Genomic DNA, 24,488 nt, shown 5'->3' with positions numbered 1-24,488 from the left:
TTTCTCACATCCGTCTTGGGTTTACGCCCGATTTACGCCCGACATTTATCGCAAATCTAGCTGTATACATTCACCCGAGGCTGTACTGTGTAAGAGAAGGATCTAAGACTATGCAGTTGCAATATGAGTTTGTTGTTGGCCAAGAAGAGATCGATATACGGCCGGTCGAATGAATGAGCTGCTTCACGCCGACGGCGCTGCTTCTACACGCACGGGTTTGACGGTAGTACTGGGAACCAGATCCTTCGCAATCAAGTAGACTGACTTCGTCTGGAACTTCCAATGAAGCTTGACCAACATCGCCAACTCAAGATGAGGGGAAAAGACGCGGTGGCACGATCATTCGTGGTTGCTGTCGTCGAGTTGACGTATAAGAAGGGCTTCGTGCTCGTTGTTAGCAGTCGTTAATCAATCAGCCAACAGTACTCTCTTCTCCTCAAAGGACTCTCACTGCTTCTTATCCATACCACCTCATCCCAACCCAACCCAATCATGACTCTGTCCAAAGCCATTACTATCGGTCTCGCTACCCTCCTCGCTGTTCCGGTGGTTACCGCTGGCAGTTTCGACTCTTGCACTTCCGTGTCCTACAACACCTTCAACAGCACCAGCGTGCAGGACAAGTATCCTCAGTTTGGCCCGAAAGGCCTGTACTCTTCCTCCACCACTGGAGAATGCATTTATGTCGACGCGACTGCAAATGGGGGTTTTGCCACTACCAACCCAGCTGATTATCACGTATTTATCGCCAACACACACGCACTTTTGAGCAAGATCCCTGAGGCTGCAGCTGGCCTTGAGTACCTTTCTGCCGCGCCTGTGCAGGAACGCGCACCTATCACACCGCGCAGCGCCAAGATGATGGCTCGTCAGGATACTGTGGGTTGCGGCGCTGTTTGCAACTCTTCACAGGTAAACAGTGGCCGCACGCGATTCCAGCAAAGCTTACTGATAACCTTCACCAGGGTCCCTATAAGATCTGCAATTGCGGATCATGCAAGTATGACACTTCTGTCTGCTTCCCAGGAGGGTCTTGTACCTCTTACTATAGGTGCAGGTAGATGCAACCCCGACAGTGGGCGCTCACGGAGCGATTTTCATGAGATGGGAGATGTCTGCTAAAGAGATATACTATCCCTACGTTAGAAGCCGCTTTTCTTCACATACGTAGGAGTACACTCATTTAGATGTGCCTGTTGGAACGTTTTAAGGCCAGGGCGGTTTGTCTTTAACACTTCCCAATGCAACGGAGATCAATGACTTTGCCTCATCGTGCCTAAGTATCTGTTTATGTAATAATGTTGTTGTCAGAGTCATTGATAGGGTGAAACTTTTGCTAATCATGGTTGACTTTTGCGCGCTTGAATGGCGTGATGTATCGTAGAGTGTTCAGTCGATAAGTCACTACCTACCCCAGGACTATATTCTCGTCGAACTGAGCAACTAGATCCCATGTATCTTTCCGGATAGTAGCTACACCAAGTCTCTCGAACACACCAGGACGGTCATAAGCTGGCTTGATACACAGTGCCTCCACTTGCAGCACTTTGTTAAAGTCCATCTCCGCGTGTATACCTACGAAGTCGAAAGTCACAACTCTCCCTGGAGACAATTGCGAAGGCTGATTATCGAAGAAAGCCTGACCTATTATGCTACGGTCGTCATCTCCGCGGGCGCTCAGGCACATAAAAGATCTACCATCGAAGACATGCTGTGTCACATTGAACTGTCCCCTTTGTGCTCCAATGTACAAGTATGGATCGGGGTATTCCGGCATGATTCGCTCCAAGCATTTTTCTTCGCTACACGTTTCATTGTCCATCTTGTGGGTCTGCAGATAAATTCCGCACTCTGCAATCGATACTGTCGGTGCGTCGAAAGCTATTCTTCCAGGACGATGGCGCCAGAGATCTACACCCCACCGAGAATCTGATAGGTTGTTATGTTGCCACGCCATCCATGACCAAGTGGGAACTGTAGGGGATCCATCCTGGCGTAAAGGTATATTTCTTTTTCTCAAAGCATGCCCCTCTGATCTCCACAGGAGCGACTGCATAGAAGTGTGTACTGGATGTCCATAGAGTATTTCTGTGGTGAGTGTTGTCCCGTTCTCATCAGGTCTGGTGAAGTAGCTTGTAATACCCAAGAATGCCTTCGCGACATCGGCTTCGTACGAAAAGTCGCGAAAAGCGAACCTTCTTACTAATTCTGAGTATCTAAGCCAGGATTTTGAGGTACTCGACGATCGACAGATAGATTGGCGAAGTCTGATCATTCTCTTAGTCATAAAGGTATTTAATTCGTATCCGAAATCCATCCCTTCTTCCATAGAATCCTGAAGACAGATTAGGGTAACGCGATCGCTGACCACTAGCGCTCTTCGGGAGAAAAATCCTTCTTGTAGAGTCCACCCTCGCGAATCCCATGGCAGCTGAGCTTTGGTGGTACGCGGACTCTCAATTCCCAGCACGTAGTTCGGATAAGCGATCAGGTCACCCGGTAGTAGTCGACCGGCTGAAGAGGTTTCGTAACCAGTAAGACCACCGTCTGCGTTGTCCTTGTTTGCTACCACGATAGTCACAAATGCATTGTGATAGATACAGTGCATCTGGTCCAAATAAAGACCAAGACTAGGATCATCCTGTATAATGCAGAAGCAATCTACCCACAGGTAACGAAGTTCCAAGTCTTTAGTCAGATGCATAGCATCTCTAATGGTTTGAGGGACGATGACGGCGTGTGATCCGAGAGACAGGCTTCGGAGCTTTTTCAACTGCTCCATATTTCCGGAGGTCAACTTGGTGGACTTGGCATTGCCCCAGACGTAGCTCAGAGCTACATAGGGCACGTCCGAGACAGGCATGATAGTAATGCATTCCTCGACCACGTCAATAAGATAAAGTGAGATATTCAGCTTGTTCGCTGGATCGGGTCGACAATGTTCATGTTCCAGCTCGCAAGTCTGTAACCACCGTCTTATATGTCCCATAGGAAGGTTATTGGCCGATTTGGAGTTGGTCACTTCGGTTCGAAGCCGCTTCGGGTATTCCGAGCGCCGAAATAAGTAAACGTAGTCTCTATAAGGTTGGTGATCTGTTTCAGGCGAAGTCCCAAGGCGGACACCCGTAAATAGGCTCCCCATTGAGAGGAGAAGATGAACGTACTCGGCCTTCGATGCCTCTTTGCCAAGTAGGTTGAGAATATCTCTGCATGATGAGCATGTCGTCTCTTCCCTGATATTGCCTGGATCAACTCTCAGTGATAACCTCAACTCTCTCCATTCATCTTCGATCGCAGAATGGAGAATATCATCGAAAGAATGATCCACCCGTAAGCATTCTTCGCAGTACAGCGTAGTTGAATGCGGTGACTGTGGAACTTGCGCTGCTACGGTTTCGTCACTCTTGTCCATGATTATAGTGACCTGTACCTTTCATGTGTCACAATGAATCGAGGCCCTAGATACGGAATTGAAAAGTGACCCATATACGTAGGTATGATGCTTGTTTGCCGAAAATCCGCAGGCGTCTGGTAGAGGAGTGAGGTATCGCATGTTGCCCCTCTATTGCTGCTTGTCAAGCGAGGACGCCTTGCGGGCGCCGGCGCATCATTCCCCCGATTGACTTAGCTTCATCGCTCTGCGATATAGACTGCACATGTCAGGTTATCATAGTTTTACGCCTAGAATAGTGGATACATCTTCCCTAAAATGTGATCGTTGAAGAACAGAGTTCCTTAAGAAACTGAATAATGGAATGAATGCTTACCTAGGTAGCCTCACCTCCAGCGGGCGCATACTTTTCCTGTCCAGGAAGGAGTTGTCTAACATAGTATCATGCACCGCAGATCGAGTATCTACCATTTGCTTACGAGCATGTGAAACTTACGTATCAATGATAACACAATATCACCCCAGCACAGTCTCAACTCGCGCAATCCATCGAGATTCTCCGAGTGTGCATCCAGCTCGAGAACGTTCTTCCACGCCATATCGCAGCACACCACATCACACCACCACACCACCACGCCTAGACCCTGCCAACCCCAAGCCTCTTCTCCCAGCCCCCTCAAAACGGCCAACTAAAGCCAGCAGCCCCGCATCCGAACCACACCATACATCTCCCTTCCTAAATGAGGGGTAGAGGCCAGGTAATCTTGCGCAAGCCTGCTGCTGCGCTGTCGATCCCGTACTGCATGTATACGGACCGATAATGCAGACTCTCTAGCCCTAGAGCGAGATCGAACCGCTCATGTTCGCTGCTTGAATTTCTGTTGAGGAGTATGAACGGCTTCGAACCAGAATACGGCAGGTTGCTGGGCGTTAGGATGCGTTTTGGAGGGTGTGTCGCGTGTGGTGCTGCTTATTGAGGGGAAGCGTGGTGTGACGTCAGAGGCACCCATTAGAAGAAACGAGAAGGAGCATGCTTGGTGGATGACATCCGCGTTATCGATGTCTATGCATCAGCTGTAGTGGTTGAGATAACAGAAGCAAGGGGCGACCCCGCTGGAAAATGCAGTTTGATATCATCCTAACTGTCGAGCATAACGATCACGCGTCAGCGTTCCGTGTGGAGAGAACTCACAAAAAAGCACGCTGCACGAGGAGATGCAGGGACCGCGCACCAGTCCGCCGCGAACACTTCCAATTGGATAGGACATCTTGTACCGGCGAATTCTCCGGTACGCTTGCAAAGGGTTATTTTGGGGTGACCTAAAACAAACTACACAAGAAGCATTGCGGGAACCGCAATAATTATGGCGCAAAAGCACGGGACAGCATGACAGCATGAAGAACAGTGATGATGACAAATATAGTGATCGTGAATTCGTAAACTAACTATACAGAGTGTGATTCGGGAACCTAGCAGTTCCATCGAACTGATGCTATGCACCGAAGGGGGTATCTGTGTCTGATTTGAGCACTTCATTTCAGAACCATTGCGCCATTGCCAGCCAAAAAGCAAGCGCCCATCGCAAGTACAAGATTTGAGAACGATCGTAATCATCGTAAGCCTCACGTCATCGCTTCATACAGACGTGCGTCAAGGCGGGAGTTTACGCCCAAGTCTTGGAAGTGTTGAGACCAAGCTCGAGATGCTGTGCGATGGCGTCTGCAAAGTCGCCGCCAGCGTTTGACGAGTGACGGCGACGTTCACGACGTATTTGGTGTTCGGCTTCCATGAGGCGGCCTTGGACCCAGGCACGCTGCTTCTCGTCGTTGCGGATACATTCTGTATTCATGAGTTCGGTGAGTGTAGCGACGATTTGTTGGTTGATCTCCGCGAGCTTGTGGGATTCTTCAGTGTGCATGTCGTCGATGCTGTTGCGCGGGGTTCCGCCGGTCCTTGAGCTGACGGTAACGGGTTCACTGGCTGCGGGGAACGGCGTTGAGTACTTTGTTGGTGAGGTAGGCGATGACGAAAGAGATTGAAACTCCGGGGAAGTGGCAGCCATAGGTGCGTTGAAAGGAATCTCCATAGCCATGCGGCGCTGGAGAGCTTCTTTCTGGGCTGAGAGAAGCATGTACTTTTGCATCGACTCGTTCTACATGAGCATGTTAGTATATGTTAGGGGGGATGTACTTCGGAGAAACTCACTCTACATAATGTGGGTCTCGACATGGGTGCCATGGTGTAGTCTGGTGTGGTGTTGTTTGGTGCTCGTGTCGTTAGACGGGAAGGGATATTTGATTCCTGTTGATGTGGGGTTGTCGGGGTATTGATAGAAATACCAGTTGACAATGCCAAGTGCGTAAGGTGCGTAGGTGCTAAGAGATCGGCGGAGCCCCAGAAGTGTGGGTACGTAAAAGTTCTTGGTGGTGGAACCAAGTGGAGAATTGCTGATTGATAAGGTGATGGTATCGTGAGAAACCGGTGATGGCTGAGATGCGGTTGTTACGACGGATGACGGTGACAGAATATTCCAGAGTGTTGCGGTCGAGTAAAGTATGCCCACTCGGTCTGGGGAATGTCTGGCAACTTAACCAGTTTGCGATGGGGCCACGCATTCACATCCCGGAATAGGCCATGACGTGCGAGTAGCATACCTGCTCCGAAACACAGCGTGGCTGAATCCGTCTTTCCGCGGTCAGTGTGTCCAGACACCTTTGGGTAACGGGGCCGTTTCGCAAAACCCTGTCGGGATAGCCAGGGGTTGCGCGAATGTCCTGTTGTGATTGGCGGAGCTGGCCCCCCTTGCTGATCTTCATGTCGCTCTGAAAGGTAAACTAAGCGACATAACGTCACTGGTAAGAACCTGAAATAAGGGCCATGGTGCAGGATCGCGATCCAGTAGCAAGATCGTACACAACTGGCCTTGAACAATGTGATAGCACAGGGTACCTGCGTTTTCGTGAATAATCTGGCCTGCAAACTCTGCCTTCCACTTGTGGGTAGCAATGGTCACTAGACCCGAGGCGGGATATTTTCGCATGCGAATTTTCAACCCTCCATCAGAATCCCATCATGATGCGAAAATACCATGCATGACACAAAATGACGTTCTGCTGAAACAAAAATGACTCCTAACAATAGGTGCGAAAACTTCCTGGGGCGGCGCGGAGGTGTCCTCCGACGTCACATCAGCATGGTGCTAACATTGGTCGACTATGCTGCAGCCCAGGGCGCAATCACAGTGCCCAACAATGTCACAGATGTGGCTCTCCTGGAGAAATCCCAAAAGAAAAATAGGCGCTGCGTTTGATTGCTCGTAGTCTCTCGATCCGCGTGGCTAGAGGCTAAAAGCCAGACTTAGCACAAGACAAAAAATCAGGTTTGACGCCACATTAGTGGCTCAGTCCCACGTGTATCCGGGTTTCGGCTTGGTGTGACGTCCCTGTGCAAGCCTTAAACTAAAGACATGGGCATAACAGGGCTGTTCGAAATATGATCGTCGCATCCAGCGTATCAGGTTCACGGAAAGCACCACGACAAGGCTTCTAGAACAGACCCTTGATCCTTCGCGCCACAGGGGAGCGTTGCGCTCAAGTGCCACGTCGGCATGCGTACTCCAAGGCTTACGATGCCCGTGTCCAGTATAGCCTAATCATTGAAAGCGGAAATAAGACCATGGCTTATCATCGTCCGGACGTGCCGCAACTGTACATTCTGCCATTCCGGTATTCGCAGATCCTCAAGTAAGCGTCATGGTCCAACTATGGACTTCGCATGATACGTACACGGTGGTATTGTTCGGGATGGTTTGGTCTCAGATGATCAAAGGCCTAAACGCGCTGATCATTTAACGTCGTTGCTCGAACTCCCGTTGTACGACAAGAAATTTTCCGAAAAGCAAACGTGTACCAGTGTTCGGCTAAGAAACATCAAAGTGATGGGACGTATTGCGACATTTGGAGAAAGCAGCTGCACAGGCATGTCATTCTTCAGTCGATTGTCGATCTGACCAGAATCCTTTGCCATAGCTGACGAGGATCTCCTGTCCACGCCCGATACCCTTCGCTCTCTTTCCACTTTTGCCAGCACTCAGCACGAAGACACCGACTCTCCTCTCCACCTTCCCGTTCCCGATGTCCACAAATATATCGCGGAATTCGGCGCTCGGTGCGGGGCAGACACCCCGGTAGTCGTTGATGAATCGCGCTTCGTTGCCCATCTTTGACGCATCTACGCCGATGCTTAGTTCGCGGTCGAGTGATAAGTCGTAGTCGGATGCTTCGTCAGTGTCAGTCTGGTCGTGCACATAGCCCAAGTATGGCAGGATGAACGAGTCTGGTGGTAGATGCTGGTTAGCATATAGCGCATGCTGTCCATGTGCAGGGTGTGTAGAGTCTGTCACTGATGTGATCTTGACATTTGAGTATGGTCCTTTAGGCTTATAAACCTGTGTATCGGGCGCTAGATTGGACTTTGGCAGTATCAGTGCGCTGAGCTTGTCACCACCAAGCTTCTTCGAGTAGGAAGGTGCGTGGAGGTAGATGGTTTGCCCATCCCATCCCTTTGGCACTGCACCTGATGGTTTCGGCATTCTACTGTCGAAAATGCTTGAATATGCACCGCTTGCTCCTACAGTCCATGCAGTCGATGCAACTAGAGTGGGATTAAGGATGTGAGCTTAACAAGTAAGCAGATCTTTGGCACCCCGCAAGAAAGGTATACAGGTCCGGAAAATCCTGCGGTACAGGTATCGAATAGCGCGGTGGTGTGCTCAAATCGTGGAGTCCTGGAGTTGGTGGTGAAGTCAAAGTCGGTCTTGCGTTATCGAGGGGCTCTCGCGTGGCCGGCGTCACTCCGGCACGACGGGCTAGAAGCGACAAGAACACCCATTTCCCTCACCGTAGCTTCCTCCCTAATTTTACACTACGCCTCACCGTTTACCGACTCAATTATCCTCTAGCGATTACCCGGAAATAACAGCCATTTGTGGAATATGATAATGCGAACAAATTGGGATTCCTTCGTGTTGTGCGGCACGTCATTTGCTCTCCAGTAAAACACTCATGCCCAAGTAGGTGCCGCGCCTAATGCGTAACCTGAGACTACTATTGTGGCGCTCACTTAGTTCATGCGCCTCTCCTTGGGAATACTGGAGGCGAGATTGCGCTGTTACCGTTTCGTCAACGAGTGCGTACCTACACGCTGGATGGCTCTCGTAAGACGAGCCCGGGTGTGACAAGAGCTGAGAAAGAGCTGGAAACTGATCAGCCTCCAAGACATCACAGAAACTTCGGCAGTAACTTTCCGCGACATCTTCGATGGCTGCCAATTCGTGCGACACTGGACGGGCTGTCGGCCCTTCGCTAGATCTAGTCCCAGGTCTAGATGCAAGGACAATGCAGGAACCCGCACGTCCCCGCTCCATCGTTGACCAACGACCTCGACACCAGCAGACCGCTCCAATTTGGCCCTTCTCCTATCAGCACTGGAAGCTATTTTTGCTCGGGCGCGGGGATTGCTCCAGATGTTGTCACGATTAGCCATCTCCACTGTGATCGATATTTCGATGCTGACTAGCAAGGAGCCCCTAATCATCGCTTTGTTCAGGTGTTCATTGTGACGGTCACAGTCAGTGGCTCTACACCTATCCCAATGCAAACTACACTTTGACGTGGTCGCGCGACCTTTCCTATGTTCCGAGCTGATATGCAGGTGCGGATCACAGACCGGAGATAGGTATCTACCGGGCGATTGAACATGTTCTGCGTGCACAAGTCGAACACTTGAAGCGAAAGCGGTTAGGACGACGGGCGATGTGTTGAGGCGGCAAGGCCCCCTTGGCAGGGGAAATTGTCAAGCTCATTTCGTTTCTGCGCGTCGTCTACCATTTCATTGGTCCGTTCGACATCCATCAATAAACAGCTCACAACGGCCCATGTCGAACCTTTCCACAGGTTCCCCTATCCCGTACTATCGCCAGGCACAGTCCACCAAACGGCGCCACCGGCACGCCAGAGCTTTCGCGATTCTGCCAAACGAGCGAAACTATGCCAAAGCGCCCCTGTTCATAGATGCTGGCTTTCTTGGTAAGGCCAGCTCGTGTATAGTTCTATATAATGTCTTCTCCAGCTGCTCCTCAGTTGATTCTCTACCACACACTCATTACACTCACTAATACACGGTTATCACCGATCACACTCGTTTTCAACGACCTCCAACGCCTTATAACTTAATACCTTCCGTATTTTAATACCACCCCCCAAACCAACAATCAAGATGCGTTCCTTCGCCGTCATTGCTGGCTTCGCCGCCGTTGCCCTTGCTGCTCCCCAGTACGAGGCTTACCCTGCTGCCCCTGCCTCTTCCTCGGCTGCCGCTGAGTACCCGGCCTACCCCGCCGAGACCTCTTCGGCCCCTGCCTACGAGGCTGCCTCCTCCGCTGCTGAGTACCCAGCCTACCCCGCTGAGACCTCCGCTGGATACGAGGCTTCCAAGCCCGCCTACGAGGCCTCCAAGCCTGCCTACGAGGCCAGCTCCGCTGCCCCCGTCTACAGCGCCTCCAAGCCCGCTTACACCACCACCGAGGTTGTCCACGCCACCAGCTACGTCTGCCCTGAGCCCACCACCATCACCTACGGTGCCTCCACCTACACCATCTCCAGCAGCACCACCCTCAGCATCCCTGAGTACACTGCTACCTACGTCCACACCCCTACCCCCGAGATTCCGGCTGTCCCCATGCCCACTGTCTCCTCTGAGAAGCCTTCCGTCCCTGAGGCTTCCCACACTGCCCCTGGATACTCGGCTGCTCCTCCCGCTCCCATGTACCCCAGCTCCAACGGCACCGTTCCCCACGTCCCTGCCGGAACTGGCGCTCCCTACCCCACTGGCACTGGTGCCATGCCCACCTCCACCAAGCCTGCCACCCCTGAGTTCACTGGTGCCGCTGGCAAGGCCACCGTTGGCTTCTTCGCCATCGCTGGTGCCGTCGCTGCTTTCTTGTAAGCGGTTCGCTCTTGAGTGATTTGTCGGGATATGGTTCTCCATGTCTCTGCTAGTCTCTTCTCGAGTTTTGGAAAGAGGAGGAAATAGAACATGGCTTCACGGGTTACGACTTCAACTCTGCATCACGATTCAGTCTAGGATTGGGAGCGCGGTGTTGGCGGTACGGACTCTTGCTTCCTTGCGCAATAACAGTCGCAGCAGCATTTCGATGGTTAATATACTTGGTATTGTAATACGCCTTGGTTGGAATGCTTACTGGCCCTATGGAGGGAGTCGTGTGGTCCCGGTGGTCTTCTTGTTCCTAGATTCTTTGCCCTTTCTTGAGAAGAGTCGGCTACTTAATGACATGATTTCCACCTCTACTTCACGATCTGACTATTCAACGTCCGATACCCTTGTTTGTACATACTTTGGCATGAATGGAGTTAAATCGACACTTTCTACAATTGAGTTCCCTACTTTCCAACGTGCAGCTCTCGCAATCACTGCATACAGAAACCATCCATGCCATGTCGTCAAGCCCATGTTTCTTGCTTTTCCATTACCCTGATGATGATCGTTCGTGAACAGGCGTTGGGTGCCCCTGAGACCCTGACCCAGGAAATTGCACTGGCCGCCTTACCCTGCAGCACGGCATCTGGCCCCCAACCCATTCATCCGCTTCTGGCGACACATTCATCCGGCGAACGCCAAAACGCGTCACCCTTCTCCCAGACATAATAAACAATCGGCAGCTCGGCCCCGGCATCTTTGTTCTTACGTACATTCCCTCATTTATAGAAGCTGGGCGGGTGCGCCAATATTGCTTCTGTCTTGGGAAGAGAGGTCTGACGTACAGCTCACGCGTGAACGCTAATACGTTTTCGAACGCGACGTGACTCAAGCTACGTGACAGGAACGATCGCGATTATCTAGGATAACCCTCCTTCACGACAAGGGCGTGCTGCAGTCTGCAAAACTGCCAGCTTACTTAGGCAGGTCAATATTGCACAAGCGCGCATTTGCGCGCGCCTCCCCTTGTCAGCCTAGGTCCTACCAATGAAGTCGGACTCTTGTCCTCTAACCATCATGGCCTCATCTGAGCAATCTATTCAATATTCTCTTTCTCGAGCAAACCGTACCTAGGTACTCTTAGCGCGCGCGTACCGCAAATGCCGACCTCCAGATGCTCATCCAGATCGTCAACTTCTTTACCAATGTCTGCCACGATTGAGATGTTCAGCGTCTAATCGAAGTTTACCTCTACTTGTAACAGAATCTTGATTGATGATGTCCTAGACGGCGAGATGATAGATAGGGTATCGTGAACGACGAGATCCTTGATGATGAGCAAGAACTTCAGGAAGCTTAGCTTAACGCCTCGGATTCGAAGACAGACGAGGAACTTAGGCAACTTCTAGAAGGTCAGGGCCTACACGGCGATAGTGAGAGAATCGCTTTGTTGGAGCGTCTGGTAGGAAATGACGACTCCGTTGAAGACTAGCCTGCTGACTCGCCACTTGGTCTAGACCCAGAAAACTTCATAGTCTCCGAGCAGTAAGGAACTTGAGGAATTTGGAGACGGCGCTTGCTGATGCTTCGAGGTCTCAATGTTGTACATACCGTGTGTGTGACAACGTTGTCTAGTCAATGTCTTTTCTTCGCAAACCATTCAGGCATATCCGGTAGTGATCTTTGTCTCATGTCATGGGCTGTTTAGACCTTTGGTATTGATTTACATGTTTTAGAAAAATCTCCTGTCAACCTCTGGATGCATCCAGGCTGTTACCCCTCTACCAGGTAAAGCCTTCGCGAGAAAAAGCACTTCCCCATATCAGGTATTGTTGAATGTTTTCGTAGATATCTACCATTGCCTCTCCTCGATAGGCACTTCTCCCGTTTCCTGCCAGTAACTTATCGCATCATCGTAGGCTTTACGGCAAGTCTTCCGTCGCTCCTCCATTGACGGACGGTTGGGATGGCTCTCATCGAACTCCTTCTCTAACATGCGGAACTCTGAATTTGGTGGGAAGATATGGTCTCCTTCCGCTGGCTGAATATAAAATACTCGCAGGTCTTTATCAACACGATTATCCTCACTAAAGCGTATCATGGCGTCCAGATCTCGGCACTGACGGTTATAAGTGAGCTCAGGATCCGCCGTAGGCTCCCCTTCGACCCAAATGTAATTCATGACATCGTACTCGACGTGGCACGTCAGATGATCTAGCAAAGCGTGGAGACAGTGCTTCGTGTGGATCCAATCCATCGTATCGTTTGGATAACCATAATGCTCACGATAGAGCCGTTTTCGGATGTGGTCTAGGCAGTGGATGTTATGCGTATGTGCGAATCGGGTGATGAACGTTTTTTCGCCATAGCCGAAGTCTTTGGGGACGCTAATATAGCGATCTGGATCTTTCCCGAGGATGCGCATGTCGTCCTCTGTTATCAGGAATGGATATCCCGTGGTCAGCGCATGCCATGCTGCATCGACTTTTGGGCTAGGCGATTGCTGCCAGATGACGCCATTACTTTCTGCAAAGAGGGGAATGTTTGTGTGATTGAGGTGTGTACTTCGATTGATGTTCTTTAGGAACGATGGCTCTAATGTCATGCTGTGTTAGCAATGGTTCTAGCGACAGGAAGATGACGTACCAGATAGAGCTTGTTCTATTCGCGAATATTGGAACATCAAGCCAAAAACGAAGAACACGGTAGCCACCACAGCGTACTTCAAGAAGGAGCAAAGCAGCTGGAGAGACAGGACAGGTTTGCTGCGAACTCCACCGTGTGAAACCCCTGATGGCAACAGGTCCTCTGACTCCTCAGCGTCTTCGTTTTGAGGTAGCTTACGCCACGAGTGATCCATGGTGTTTAGCACACAATGGCTCAGTAGGAGAAACTTGTTATGTCCGATACCTTTTGCACAGGTACAAAGTCATCGAAAGCCCATCAAACTTGCTGCACGTTGTTGCAATCAACTACGACGATGAATTCCATAACAAGACGCTTACGAACTACCTCATCGCAGGACGGAACCTTCGGAACTTCGTCACTGAGGGGTAGATGTATGTGTCATTACAAAGCTGCATGCGTTTGGGGCAGAATAAGCTATTCCACCAGGTGCGTACGGCCTTGCTCCGGTACATCTGCGGGCCGGCCCTGTCGGGCGCTATCACTGTAGACCTTCAATATCGAAAGCTTAATAGAAAGACTGCGCGCTTTTCGGTCAAATTCTGCTCCTCGATCAAGATGATGTCAGCTGAAGTCAGCTAAAAGACGTTCCACCGAAGATAAGAGTCTCCACCTTGCAGCCAAACAATGATACTATGCACTCTTCGACTACACGCGTACATTTCTGCTTTACAAACCATACCATTCCTCGCTGCTCAAGTCAATGAGTTAGGAAAAGAGGTGTGAGGCCGCATCAATCGGACGAGGAGCCAAAGTAGGTACTCCATTACAAATCTACCCTAGACCCCACCTTACACCATACAGTACATCTCACACATATACAAAACCGATGTTTCGCCGCTTCTTCGCTTTCCTCAAATCATCGAGCATGGGTGTAGAAGCCGGACCCGCAGAGGAGCGAGTCGGGCTTACTTCACTATCCACAAAATACAACAACGACGATCTCAAGCCGCGAAGGAATCTCATCTTACGAGTAGCTATTGCCGTTCTTGTTACCATTTTGGCTGTTTATGGAGCTTACGCGGCCGGATCTCAAACTCTCGCAACACTAATACGAGATGATGCCTCATGCGTGTGCGGCGTTACAACTGCCGAAGGAATCTTGCAGAACTGCAAGTTCGATGAGATCGAGCTGTGCTGGTTGAGACCGGAATGTATCGATTCCGAGCTCACTCGTGAGTTCACCACGGCTTCTCGTTCCGACCCGGGGGGTGTTTGGCTATACCAAACGGAGCTGGATGGCAAGCAGCGCCTGATCAACGGAACCGAGCTATCAATGCTTATTGAGCCCGGGAGAACCATATGGTTCACCTACGAGCAGCATGTTGCGCACTGCGTCTTTGCATGGAGAAAGCAGTTCCGGCAGCAGTTCACAGGCATTGTGATGCCTACAACGGCATCAGGCGAGGGACATATCAGACATTGTGGTGAAATGTTCATGCTTAACGCTAGCTTGGAGGAGAGACGTACGAAGCTGGTGTACCCTTCTGAAGTGTAGTTGGGTTAGCTGAAGCTTTAGTCAACGAGCGATTAGCGCTCACGAAATGTATGCGGCATCGTCCCGTCCCCGATAACGGACCGTTCTCAAAGCATCCAGCTTGGTCACGCTTAATTAGGACGTACCTCCGCAGAACCCATCGAGCAAGCGGGGATAGTCTTTTGAGAAGCGACGTGGACGATCGTTGATCGCAAGTGTGAGAAGAGATGAGTGGCGACGAGTTGGATACGTACGTAACTATCAGGACGCGGCTCGGCGAACCATTGCCAAGCTACCGAGCAAGTACACAGTACAAGTACGGTAACTCAGAGTGGAGGGTACATTTTGACGGCAGTTCGTTAAACTTTCGAGACATGCGTTGCTATTCGTTCAACTCTGCCGTACAGTCATACCTCCTGTAAGCCGCGTGTACTTTGCAGAAGTCAAACTCATGTACCGGAGATGACCGAGCATTGGTACGAAATTCGTAACTCGAATGGGTTTACATGACCAGAAGAGCATTAGACCGTCTTCATCTTTACGAGCAGAGAGACGTACAAATAGCTGCGCAGAAACGCACGTAGATATTCGTCTCTTGCTACACGAACACAGTTGAATCGTGTGAAGACAAACCCACAAATCAAATCTTACATTCTTATCCGTACGCAAAGCCCGAGATGCAAAAGAGCTTCCTCCTCCTCATCGCTTTGGTTGGCTTATCGGTAGCAACCGCTTCTCGTAGGTTTCCTTTCAGCCCCATGATAGGACAACAACCGTACTAATTGTTGAAGCTGATGCAGAAGAACCTAAGAATTTGAAGAAGCGTGCCACCTACATCGATTTGTTCAAAGATGAAGGGCCAGCTCCTGCACCAGAAGAAGAGGAAGGCGAGACGAAAGAAGAGAAGCGCGCAACATACATCGATTTATTCAAAGATGAGGGGCCCGCACCCGCGCCGGAAGAAGAGGGCGAAATGAAGGAGAAGAAGCGTGCCACCTATATTGACTTATTCAGAGATGAGGGGCCTGCACCCGCTCCTGAAGAGGAAGCCGAGAGTAAGGAATGATCGGGCCGTTCGATTAGTAGAAGAGAATATCGAGGACAAGGGCGGTGTTGGAGAGAGGCATATAAAAGGATGTGAACGAATGTCAGACTTACTGTTTTCGCATTGAACTTTCCACTGTGCTCGCACTCGCTATAATCATGCAACACCGCCTGCTCATGACATGCATTCTCAGTGTGGTTGTAGCGTATGGAGTCTCGATCGTATATTCAAGAATCCATACTCCATTACATCCTCTTGAGCGTTCTATTGCTGATGCCGAGCACCACTTCCAGTCTTTGGTGGCCCAAGAAACACACACATACACACAAGCGGTAGAATCATACCGACAACGGCGAGGAAGATGTCCACCGCCAGGCTTTCGAGTCTTTTACCAGCGCCTTCAACAGTCAGGAGGTATCTCGATCGAGCCATTCTGGGATCAAATCTATGACGACTTGGAGCCATTCTGGGGCATCCCAGCACAGACCACACAGAATGCTGCGGCCTCACTCGTCTCTCTCGCCAGATCTCAGAAGCCTATCGAACGACTCCAGGGATTCTCTTTTCGACGCGGAGTAGTTCGAGCTAACTGCCCGAAAGAGGACATGACTTGCGATGATCAATTGAGCTTGCTGAGGAGAATCGCCCCGCTGCTGCCAGATATTGACGTGGCGGTAAGTGTGCATGCCTCACCTCGTGTGCTCGTTCCCTGGTCTGTGATGGAGCAAGCCCGACTGCAGGCACGCCAGCATAGCCTATTAGTGTCACGCTCAGCAGGCGCCCAGATCCATGTTCACGGGGGCATCAATAGGGCTCTTCATGCTGGAGAGGAAGATGTCGTGAACCGATGGAATCGAGGTAAGCTGCAGTATGGCCATGTGTGAAGCTTCTCCGGTTGACGTTTGGACTACGCGCAGATATCCCTCCGTACCTTTTCCACGGCATTGTCTGCCCCCCACAAAACGCATCGTCCGATCACGTACCACCTGCGAATTCTGCCGTTCAAGATGTGTGCGCTCAACCAGAGTTGGCCGGTAGCCACGGCACGATGTTGGCGCCTCACATGGTGTCGACATCATTTACCCTTCTACCCATTTTCTCCTCAACGCACATACGACACGTGAGCGCTGAAATAACAGTCCCTGACTTATGGACGTGGGTGGACGATCCCAGTTTTAGTCTCCCCGAACACTTGATCAACTCACCCGTGGGTGTAGCGTGGTCAGAGAAGCACAACAAGGCCATCTGGCGGGGCTCTAACACCGGGGGCAGGCATAATTCCTTGACCTGGATGAGATCTCATCGCCATCGTTTTGTAGCGTCAATGAATTCCTCTTTTCTTGAGGCTATCAGCAGTGGTCAAATCGACTGGACGAATGCTTCTCTAGGGAACCCAGCAACACTCGAACCGCCGCACTCTAAATGGATGGACGAGCATTTGGACTGTGCCTTCACACAGCTGCGGTGTGCTGAGCGAGGTTGGGACGTAGGAGATGCCTGCAGCTACCTCGATCACCAGTTTCGAACTGCAGCGCATACATCTATGGCTGATATGGCCACGTACAAGTACTTGCCAGATATTGATGGTAATGCGTACAGCGGTAAGTTCTTTTGTTCTCGTGGATGGTATTCGCTGTATAACATCAGTCACAGCTCGTTTCCGCGCATTGCTCATGACGGGCTCCGTAGTGTTGAAGGGCACTGTTTTCGACGAATGGCACCGATCGCGGCTTGTACCGTACAAACATTTTGTTCCCTTTGATCTCGGCAGTCTTCCTGATCTTTGGCACAAACTCTGCTTCTTTATCGGCGGATGTTGTCGAGGAGACGGTTGTGAGAATCACGAGAGGCACGCTGAAGCAATCGGTGTAGGCGCAGCCATCTGGAGCCGCAGAGTCCTCCGTAAGGCAGACATGGAGTTATACTGGTTACGGCTGTTGTTAGAGTATGCGAGAGTAGTGGATGAAAGAAGGCACGTGTTATGCGAGCGGAACGATATGTAAGTAGTCTTTTTGAGAAAAGGGTTCGAGCGACGTGTAGGGTAAATCCTTACGTACGTCGGAACAGGCATTAGCTGTAGTCACTTATCGACTAGACTTCGGGACGGATAAATGATGTTGCGATCCTGCGACTGCAGACGGAAAACACCATATCTAGTAACTTCTACACTGACCATCGATTGCTTATCACCGAATGCTGTGTAACCGCTCCTGACGTAAGCCTAACCGTGTACCTAGGTAACCGAGGTTGTTGGCTCTAACGCTTCACATCGACCCCTTCTCAGGATCATTAGAATTGAATAGGAAGCCCACGTTAGAGCAACGGGCCGTTTTCTTTGTTCTTTGCCTGGTAAGCAGAGTTGAGCGGGATGTTGAAAACAATTATCGGATCCGCATGACAAACAACCTTGGAAAGATCGTCTTGGAGACGGGCCGAGCGGCGTTGGGCGGAAGCGGTAGAGGGCGATGATGGGGTATAGGGGCTGACAACATCCGGAGTACATGGTTGATTACTCCGTAATGCGGTGAGATGTACACCATGGAGATAAAGACATGTGCAGTCATCATGGGGCTTTCGATAAGCGGTTTTTAAGCTAGAACTTATGTAAGAAGATTTGCACATCATTCTCCTCTTGATGACATCGTGCTTGTTCCCCGTATCTTGATTACCTAGCCCTGGAGGTATCATGAAGAGCCTATTGACATTAGCAGCCTTTTCTATATTTACTCGAGCTCGGAAGCAACATGACAACATCGACTATGTCGACAAATACTACGGCGAGGACTGGTATGACTGCGGTCCTTATGGAGGTGAGCTTTATTTTTTTTTACTGATACAGCCTGGAATACAGTTGTTAACGTCTTGTCAAGGCTGGGGCTGTGCCCAATCCATGACAGACAGCGAGCCGCCGCCGAAAATGCATTACCACAAGAACAGCACTTTCAAACAATTGATAGATCACAACAACCCTAGTCTCGGGACTTTTGATCAATTTTACTACTACGACACGACATACTGGAGGGGCCCCGGCTCGCCAGTGATCTTTTTTTCGCCTGGAGAAGTTAATATTTCTATGTACTACAGCTTTCTAACCAAGAGTGGCTCGCCTGGAGTCCTGGCTGAGCAGATTGGAGCAGCTACCATTCTTCTCGAACACCGGTACTGGGGTACTAGCACACCTTTTTCCAGCCTCAGCACCGAGAATATGAAGTACCTTACTTTCGAGAACAGCATGAAGGATGTAACATATTTCGCACGTGAAGTTCAACTGCCTTTTGCTGCCCATGAGAACGCTAGCAGCAACGCTAAAGATGTTCCATGGATAGGTATAGGCGGTAGCTACTTTGGTGCACTGTTAGCATGGATTGCAAATCTCGACCCAGGCACTATATGGGCCTACTACGCCTCAAGTGCATCAGTTCAAGCTGTTGACGACTATTCGGCCTACTTCCTCCCTACACAAGAGGGCATGCCGAAGAACTGTAGTAAAGACATCTCTCTTGTTATCGACCACATGGATAGCATCCTGACCACTGGCTCTCGGGACGAGCAATACGCACTCAAGGCTAGGTTTAGCATGCAGGACGTCACCCATAATGACGACTTCATGGCTGCTCTGGCGCATGGGCCTTATCTCTGGCTGGGTAATCAGTTTTCCTACAACACGGGCTTTTTCACTTTTTGCGACTACATTGAAAACGCCGTAAACGCCACCCCCATCAACCTTCCGTCCGAAGCTGGTGTTGGTCTCGACAAAGCGCTCGAAGGATACGCAGAATGGTGGAAAGAAACCAGACTCCCGAATCACTGCGCCTCATATGAGTACCCTGATTTCAACACCACGGACAATACTGGCTGCTTCGACACCTACAACGCGAGCTCCCCGCTCTTCACTGATACAACACTGGGCAATGCCATGAGCCGTCAATGGGTCTGGATGACCTGCAATGAACCTTTTGGAAACTGGAAAGTTGGCGCTCCCCCAGGACGTCCGTCGCTCATTTCCCGCCTTATAACAACGGACTACTGGGTTCGCCAATGCGGACTACACTTCCCTCCTGGACCGAATGGCGAAACATACGGCATCGCAGCAGGGAGAACCGCAGAGCAAGTTAATGCGTACTTGGGAGGTTGGAATATTACCAATACAAGCCGACTCATCTATGTAAATGGCGAGTACGACCCATGGCGAGAAATCAGCGTTTCGGCGAAAGGGAGGCCTGGAGGTCCGCTACAGAGCACTGAGCAGGTTCCTGTCGAGGTCGTCCCTGGTGGTGGTCATGTGACTGATTTAAGCACTAAGAATGGGAAAGTGAATGCTGGGGTGAAAGAGGTGCAGGATCGAGTGTTGAAGCAATTGGTCGATTGGGTCAAAGAATGGCCCGAGGGGAATTAATTCGGGAGGACTACCAACAGTGATAGGATGTGTTGTCGCTGGTGTTCATTGTGGAAGTTGTGCCACTGGGGCGAGTGTACACATGCGGTAGATTTGGGTCTCCCAAGCTAAGCTAAGATTAGATGAGGCCCACATACCATGGCACTAGCCAGTCTTGGTAGAGTCATGTGACGGGCCTCGGCAGTGCTAGGACTATGTAGTCACTTAAAGCTCGAGAGTATGTATTAGTATGAGCAGCAGGAGTACATTACGAAGGAGCCTGTTTCCTCTGACCCGTACCCTGAGCACTCTTTCTCACTCTAAAGCAATACACTGTCAACGCCCCGTTGGATTTCTAACGTGATACATTACGTATGCCTTGAAGGTATGTTCTAGTTCGATACGTAACAGAAGAAGCGAGCTCCCTCGCAATGACGAGACCACAGAGCAATCAAGATCAGTTGTATGCGACATGGAGGTTGTGCTCTATCACAGCCTGATGTTCGCAACAGTCATGTCTTGGCAGTACTCGCCGAGGGGCTCGACGCGTCTAGGCTACTACTCAACTACCACGTAAAGTCATTGTAAAAAAGCATTATAACGATACCAATATTAGGCAACCTCGGATGCATTCGTAACAGGTCTTCGTGACAGACGCGGTATCCTTCATGGGGCTCTTTGTTGCTGCCATGTTTGAGGTACTGGCGGTGCACGCTAGTTTTGGTGGCTGAAAGGTATAAAGGTAGCCGCCCCTCGCTCCAAAATATGGTAAACGAGCCGCGACGCCTACGTCAACCCCAGTCGCGCGACACAACCACCCACAACAGCAATATCACCTCCAACCCCAATCCAGCGCGTACCGCGAAAGATTGCCCACGTCATTGCAGGCGCCTAGCTCGAGCTCGTTCCCTTGCATCGCCGCGGAAGTCCCGAATGCGCCAACTCCAAGCACAACGCGCCCGCCATCAACACCACCACGTCGCCAGTCGCATGGGCTGCCTCCACTCGGAATGAAGGTCCTTTCACCCCGAGATTTGAACTATCCCGTCACCGTCGTCGATCTCCTCAAGAAGCGCGGTGAAGATGTCCAGCGGTCTGGGAAGCTGTTCAACTACAGCTATGACAGTCGCGTCACCGAGGGCGATAAGTGGGGAGGCGAGAAGACGGTCATGAAGAAGTTTAGGCAGACGTTTGCTGCGAGCACCGAGGGAAAGATCACGCGATGGTTCATCAAGCCGGGCACCATCATTGAGAGACATGGGTAAGCCCATCCAGCGCGCGCCTGCTGCAGGCGCGACATGCTGACAACCCTCCAGAACACCACTTCTTGAAATTGAAGAGCCCTGCACTCACGAAACACAATTCGGTGGCCTCTGCGTCGACTGCGGCAAAGACATGACGCAAGTTGACTATCTCACCAAGGAGCTCGGCACGGGACGCGCGACGGTGAACATGGCGCACGACAACACTGCGCTCCTCGTCAGCCACAAAGAGGCGGTAGCTGCGGAGGAAGACGCGAAGAAGCGACTATTGAGCGCGCGAAAGCTGACCTTGATTGTTGACTTGGACCAGACCGTCATCCACACTACCTGCGAGCGCACCATTAAAGAGTGGAAGGACGACCCGGACAACCCAAACCACGACGCCGTCAAAGATGTGGAGGGTTTCCAATTGGCCGATGACAATGTTTCCAATGTGGCCGCAAACTGGTACTATGTCAAGATGCGCCCAGGTCTCAAGGACTTCTTCGATCGCGTCTCAAAGCTCTATGAGATGCACGTCTATACCATGGCCACTCGAGCCTATGCGCAAGCTGTCGCAAAGATCATCGATCCCGAGCGCAAATACTTTGGCGACCGCATCCTCAGTCGCGACGAAAACTACACCGACAAGCTGAAGAGTCTGACGCGGCTCTTCTACCAGAACACAGCAATGTGTGTCATCATTGACGACAGAGCAGACGTCTGGCAATACAGCCCCCACCTCGTCCGCGTACCCGTATTCAACTTCTTCCCCGGCGCTGGCGACATCAACGCGAGCTTCCTGCCTAAGCAGCAGGAGCTGGTTACATTCGCAAAAGACAAATCACCCCCGACGCCCAAAAAGGCTACGGCTGAAGCTGCGCCTGCGAACATTGTGTCTGTGGCAGGCAAACCGCTGGAAACAACCCCAATCGACGCTGCGAATGGCGATCTGAACGAGTTGGGGCAGCAACTTATATCCTTGGCCGCAACCGAAGACCTGGAGGAGCAGGCCAAGGAGCAAGAAAAGCTCATCATTGCGCAACAAACCGAGCGGCCTCTGTTACAGCAACAGCTCATGCAAGATAAAGAGGATGAAGAGGCGGACGATACTGAGTCGGTCATCGAGGACTCCCGGCAGATCGAGCATCCCAAGGCACGACATAGTATCCTCAACAATGACGATAGAGGACTTGATGTCATTGAACAGAACCTCAACCTTGTTCACCGCACATTTTACGACGAGTACAGGAAAGCCAGAGGAAAGGCGCCTGCAGATGGTCGCGTCGCCGCATTGAAAGGCGAAAAGAGCCCCAAGAAACGGTCTATGGAAGACTTCATCCCCGACGTTGCCGAGATAATGCCTCGGATCAAGAATGAGGTGCTCGACGGTACCGTGGTCGTCTTCTCTGGGATCATACCGCTTGGTGTAGACGTCCTAACGTAAGTTCCCCACTTCAAATCCCCTCGAGCAGAGCTGACCCATCTCAGATCCGATTTCGCCCTCTGGATCTCCTCCTTCGGCGCTGAAGTAACGTTGAACGTAACGCGCCGCACCACACACGTCATCGCCAATCCTGACCGCAAGACCACAAAAGTAAAGCGCGCAGCCCGGTATCCCCACATAAAGATTGTCAATCCGGAATGGATGTTCCAGTGCTGTACCCGATGGGAGCATGTAGACGAGACGCCTTATATCATCGAGACAGAAGCAGCAGGGTCACCCGTCGCTGACCTCGAAGACGAGAGTATTGATGGTACGGGTGATGAAGCACCAGACGATGTACCACACTCACCGATTGTCGAAATGTCAAATGACGACTGGGCGCAACTAGACGATGAATTGGCTGATTTCATGAACGCGACGGATTCAGAGGCCAGCGAATCAGATACTGATAGCGTTCGGTCAGAAAACAGCACCGCCTCTACAGGAACCGAGTCGAGACAGAACGGCGGAAAGAAGAAGCGGAAACGCACTAGCACCAATTCGACGGAAGGAAGTGAAGCCGAAAACGATGGGGAGAGCGATAGGAGCGATAGCAGTGTCAACAGCACGACGTCGCGGCTGCAACGGCGGAAGAAGAGGACGATGGAGAGGGTGACTAGTCTGACCAACGTCGTTCTTGCAGAGAGCAAGTCATCCGGGTTGCCTAGTCCAGAGACGACGGGGCCGGAGGAGGATATGGGAGATGAGGCAAACGATGCGGAGGAGAAGATAAATGGGGTCGAAGGTATGGATGGTGCGGCGCCAGATCTCCAAGACGACTATGATGATGGTCTTGAAGCGGAGCTATTGGCTGGTTTTGGGGACAGTGACGAGGAGTAGGACTTCTGTTACCGAAGGACTTTGTATGAGGTATGCATAGCGAGGTGTTTGGCTGTCTGGCGTTTTTTTACAACATGACTGGCATTCTTGGGAATATTCTGCCTTTTGAAGGCGTGGGACATGGTTTGGGTCAAGATCAGATTATCACAAGGGAGCGAAGCTCCTATGAAATGGAAGGCTTGATACCCTTTTTCATTAATGTTTGAGTGATGTAGTGTATGAGGGTGTTTGAGCATTCAGGATTAGCAGTATGATTGAGCGCTGTTGCCTGGCTGTGCTAGCGACAGGTAGCCAAATGGACGCAAATCTCACATACTACCCGACCTTTTCTTCAGGCGAGATGGTGGTGGTGGTGGCGACATCGGTGGCTGAGCAGGACCTCAGTTGGTAGTGCAGAGGATCAAGACAGCATACGGAAACGATGAGCCATTGTCATTAACAACTTGATGGAAGTCACTGTGTTCGTTGCTCAATAATGGTGAGATCGACATATAGCAAGTGTGCACTGCCCATGTGCTCGTGACCTCATGTTCGCCTTGCTCAGCCACGGGGTTGATTTACCGGGTAAATCGCTTAAACATCACCACCACTTCAGGACTACAAGCGTACTATGCTACATAAGCTTCTATCTTTGCCTTTGTTTCCGAGTACTAATAGTAAGAAAGCATGTGCCTCCTCTAAAAGAGATGAAGTCCTCATAATCGTTGCAACAACTGATTCCAACTTTGACCATTTACTTCGTAAACCAACTACACCAACCACGACAACTTCAATTGAACGCCAGGTGCATCACCACCACACTACCACTCTACTTAGCTCGCCAAGTCGATCCTGAAAATGGGTTCCTGTCTCTCCATGTCATCACTTACCCCCAAAAACCCTTCTGCCCTAGAAGCTCATAACGAGAATGAGAATACCAGGACCACAGCCAGGCCGCCTGGTTTCCTCGAT

At 50.9% G+C, this 24,488-nt stretch overlaps 8 protein-coding genes across 8 annotated transcripts; 5 read left to right on the top strand and 3 right to left on the bottom strand.

Annotated features, from left to right (window-relative positions):
* Positions 1-492: 492 nt before the first annotated feature.
* Positions 493-1,061, top strand: J4E82_006999 (uncharacterized protein; the record flags this gene model as incomplete). The annotated part of the gene is made up of 2 exons (XM_051733248.1): positions 493-912; positions 966-1,061. 2 exons carry the CDS (start codon positions 493-495, stop codon positions 1,059-1,061), a joined length of 516 nt encoding a protein of 171 aa, XP_051586993.1.
* A 3,994-nt stretch (positions 1,062-5,055) lies between these two features.
* J4E82_006998 (uncharacterized protein) lies at positions 5,056-5,630 on the bottom strand (the record flags this gene model as incomplete). The annotated part of the gene is made up of 2 exons (XM_051733247.1): positions 5,056-5,544; positions 5,598-5,630. 2 exons carry the CDS (start codon positions 5,628-5,630, stop codon positions 5,056-5,058), a joined length of 522 nt encoding a protein of 173 aa, XP_051586992.1.
* A 1,744-nt stretch (positions 5,631-7,374) lies between these two features.
* On the bottom strand, positions 7,375-7,983 carry J4E82_006997 (uncharacterized protein; the record flags this gene model as incomplete). The annotated part of the gene is made up of 1 exon (XM_051733246.1): positions 7,375-7,983. The coding sequence occupies one exon, from the start codon at positions 7,981-7,983 to the stop codon at positions 7,375-7,377; it is 609 nt and encodes a 202-aa protein (XP_051586991.1).
* Positions 7,984-9,668: 1,685 nt separating this feature from the next.
* On the top strand, positions 9,669-10,397 carry J4E82_006996 (uncharacterized protein; the record flags this gene model as incomplete). Its single annotated transcript, XM_051733245.1, has 1 exon — positions 9,669-10,397. The coding sequence occupies one exon, from the start codon at positions 9,669-9,671 to the stop codon at positions 10,395-10,397; it is 729 nt and encodes a 242-aa protein (XP_051586990.1).
* A 1,843-nt stretch (positions 10,398-12,240) lies between these two features.
* On the bottom strand, positions 12,241-13,248 carry J4E82_006995 (uncharacterized protein; the record flags this gene model as incomplete). The annotated part of the gene is made up of 2 exons (XM_051733244.1): positions 12,241-12,983; positions 13,035-13,248. 2 exons carry the CDS (start codon positions 13,246-13,248, stop codon positions 12,241-12,243), a joined length of 957 nt encoding a protein of 318 aa, XP_051586989.1.
* Positions 13,249-13,902: 654 nt separating this feature from the next.
* Positions 13,903-14,571, top strand: J4E82_006994 (uncharacterized protein; the record flags this gene model as incomplete). Its single annotated transcript, XM_051733243.1, has 1 exon — positions 13,903-14,571. The coding sequence occupies one exon, from the start codon at positions 13,903-13,905 to the stop codon at positions 14,569-14,571; it is 669 nt and encodes a 222-aa protein (XP_051586988.1).
* Positions 14,572-18,485: 3,914 nt separating this feature from the next.
* Positions 18,486-19,991, top strand: J4E82_006993 (uncharacterized protein; the record flags this gene model as incomplete). Its single annotated transcript, XM_051733242.1, has 1 exon — positions 18,486-19,991. One exon carries the CDS (start codon positions 18,486-18,488, stop codon positions 19,989-19,991), a length of 1,506 nt encoding a protein of 501 aa, XP_051586987.1.
* Positions 19,992-20,980: 989 nt separating this feature from the next.
* Positions 20,981-23,537, top strand: J4E82_006992 (uncharacterized protein; the record flags this gene model as incomplete). Its single annotated transcript, XM_051733241.1, has 3 exons — positions 20,981-21,231; positions 21,287-22,654; positions 22,703-23,537. The coding sequence occupies 3 exons, from the start codon at positions 20,981-20,983 to the stop codon at positions 23,535-23,537; spliced, it is 2,454 nt and encodes an 817-aa protein (XP_051586986.1).
* Between the last annotated feature and the right edge of the window lie 951 nt (positions 23,538-24,488).

This window comes from Alternaria postmessia (assembly GCF_024291825.1).
Source record: "Alternaria postmessia strain BMP 2775 chromosome Unknown scaffold_44, whole genome shotgun sequence".
In the NCBI taxonomy this organism is placed as follows: domain Eukaryota; kingdom Fungi; phylum Ascomycota; class Dothideomycetes; order Pleosporales; family Pleosporaceae; genus Alternaria; species Alternaria postmessia.
This window is presented reverse-complemented; position numbering and strand designations above follow the sequence as displayed.